The 1,980-nt window shown below is 36.6% G+C and overlaps 1 protein-coding gene across 1 annotated transcript; it reads left to right on the top strand.

Moving 5' to 3' along the window:
* Positions 1-1,132: 1,132 nt before the first annotated feature.
* Positions 1,133-1,705, top strand: LOC145098152 (uncharacterized). The gene has a single exon (XM_079035824.1). It carries the CDS (start codon positions 1,133-1,135, stop codon positions 1,703-1,705), a length of 573 nt encoding a protein of 190 aa, XP_078891950.1.
* Positions 1,706-1,980: the final 275 nt, after the last annotated feature.

The following is a 1,980-nucleotide window of genomic DNA, read 5'->3' as shown; positions in this document are numbered from 1 at the left end:
AAAATTCTTTGTAGTCATGATCATCTATCAATGTTAATACTCGTCTTTCGAGTTCAGCATAAAAAGCATCATCATCATCATGCTCATGGATACCGAGTTCTTGGGCACTGTTGATTATGTCCATGTTTTGTGAATTGAAGGGATTTGATAACGATGAGGGTTTTGAGAAATTTAAATAAACAGGTATGAAATGGAAGACGAATGATTTGTAGGATTCAGTTAATGTTTCCATATTCAAAGGGGAATGAATGGTCTTCTAGATTCTCTCCAAATCCATGACTTTTTTTTTGGTAATATTCCGTGACATGCACATGCCTCTTGGCATTATATAAAATATGTGCATGCATGCATGCCATATTAATATTTTTAATATATCTAGGTAAAATGTGAAACTAATTAAGTATTAATTCACTTCATGGTTATTGGATAGAGTTGACAAGATCAATTGAAAACGATCAAAATTGTTAAGTCATGTTTAACTTGTCAATGTTTTTTTTTTTTGGAAACGGTCAACATTTTTTTAATCTTCTCAATTTTGTTGTTTGTGTTCATGTTTAACCGAGTACGTTGGAGGTCTTCAATTGAGGTGTAAATAGTTCTTAATGTGAAGGACGAGAATTGTAATATTTTTTTTAAAGATTTAAGGTATTAAATTAATTAGTTCACTGAGTTGAACTGTAGGTTGACTTTATTTTTCATTGATTTGGTGATTTGGAATTTAGTGTTTGATTAATATGTCTTTATTTTGCAGGCGTATACATTAAATAGCTATAAACAATTCAATAAACATTAACTTCGGGTATCCTTATCATTCACATTTAAATTCAATGAGAAGTAATCGTACAAGTTCAAAAAGAAGTCATATGTGACTCTAATTGGGTACAATCGTAGACAACGGTTAAAAGGTTTAAATATTAAAAGATATTGTATTATTTTTAAAGGTTTAAATATTAGAAGATATTGTATTATTGTTGTATATTTTTGTATTTTAGAAAGTTAGCCTCAATGTATCTATATATTTGTTTATTATGTTTAATGAAAATCATCGAGTCATTTTGATTCCTTTATGGTATTAGAGCACCCAAAACCCTAATTCCTCCCTTGACGGTCACGATTGCCATCACCGCCGCCAATGCTTGGAGACAACCCAAACCCTTCCAAGGACTCCCTTCATCCGGTGTATATTGTGACAAACATCCAAAAGAAGGTTCGAGTCTTGGATGGAATCAAAGTGACTTACTCCTCATGGGTAAAATTGTTTAAACTCCATGCTCGCGGATACAAGGTCTTGTCACATATCGACGGTACTGTGCCGCCAGCCAAGACCGCTCCTAACTATGCACAACGGAGTGAAATTGATGCTATTGTCCTTCAGTGGATCTACGCATCCCTATCTGATGACCAACTCACTCGAGTCCTAGAGAACGACGTCATTGCTCATCAAGCATGGGAAAAAGCCAAGCAAATCTTTCTAAATAACAAGGGGTCTCATGTAGCAGCCCTTGAACAAGATTTTACAAACCTCACCCTCAAATCCACGAACTCAGTCAAAAGCAATTGCCATAAGTTGAAAGACCTTGCAGATCAGCTATCATATGTTGAAAATCCGTTCTTTGAAAATTGTCTAGTCCTCCAACTCATCAGAGGTCTTCCATCGGAGTATGATACCGCCGCCGCCTACATCAATCAGACGCTACCTGACTAGGATACAACTTGAAGCATGCTCCAACTGGAACAAAATCGTAAAACTTTTCGTAACAACAACACAACCAGCACTATTGGTCTCACGGTGACTGAAGCTAACGTTGCATCTGATTCATCAGCATCGCGACCACCACCAAGACAAACTCGTGGAGGTCGACCGAACCGAAAATCCCATCAGCCTCTGCATGGTTCTTAACGATGCGATCGTTTAAATTAAAATGGGCCACCTCCATCTCATGCTCTCAATAAGCAACCTGTTCCTCACCCAACTGGTAA

Source organism: Lactuca serriola, chromosome 4 (assembly GCF_051521515.1).
Source record: "Lactuca serriola cultivar US96UC23 chromosome 4, Lser_US96UC23_V15, whole genome shotgun sequence".
Taxonomy (NCBI): domain Eukaryota; kingdom Viridiplantae; phylum Streptophyta; class Magnoliopsida; order Asterales; family Asteraceae; genus Lactuca; species Lactuca serriola.
The sequence above is the reverse complement of the archived record's forward strand: the minus strand, read 5'-3'. Positions and strand labels throughout refer to the sequence as shown.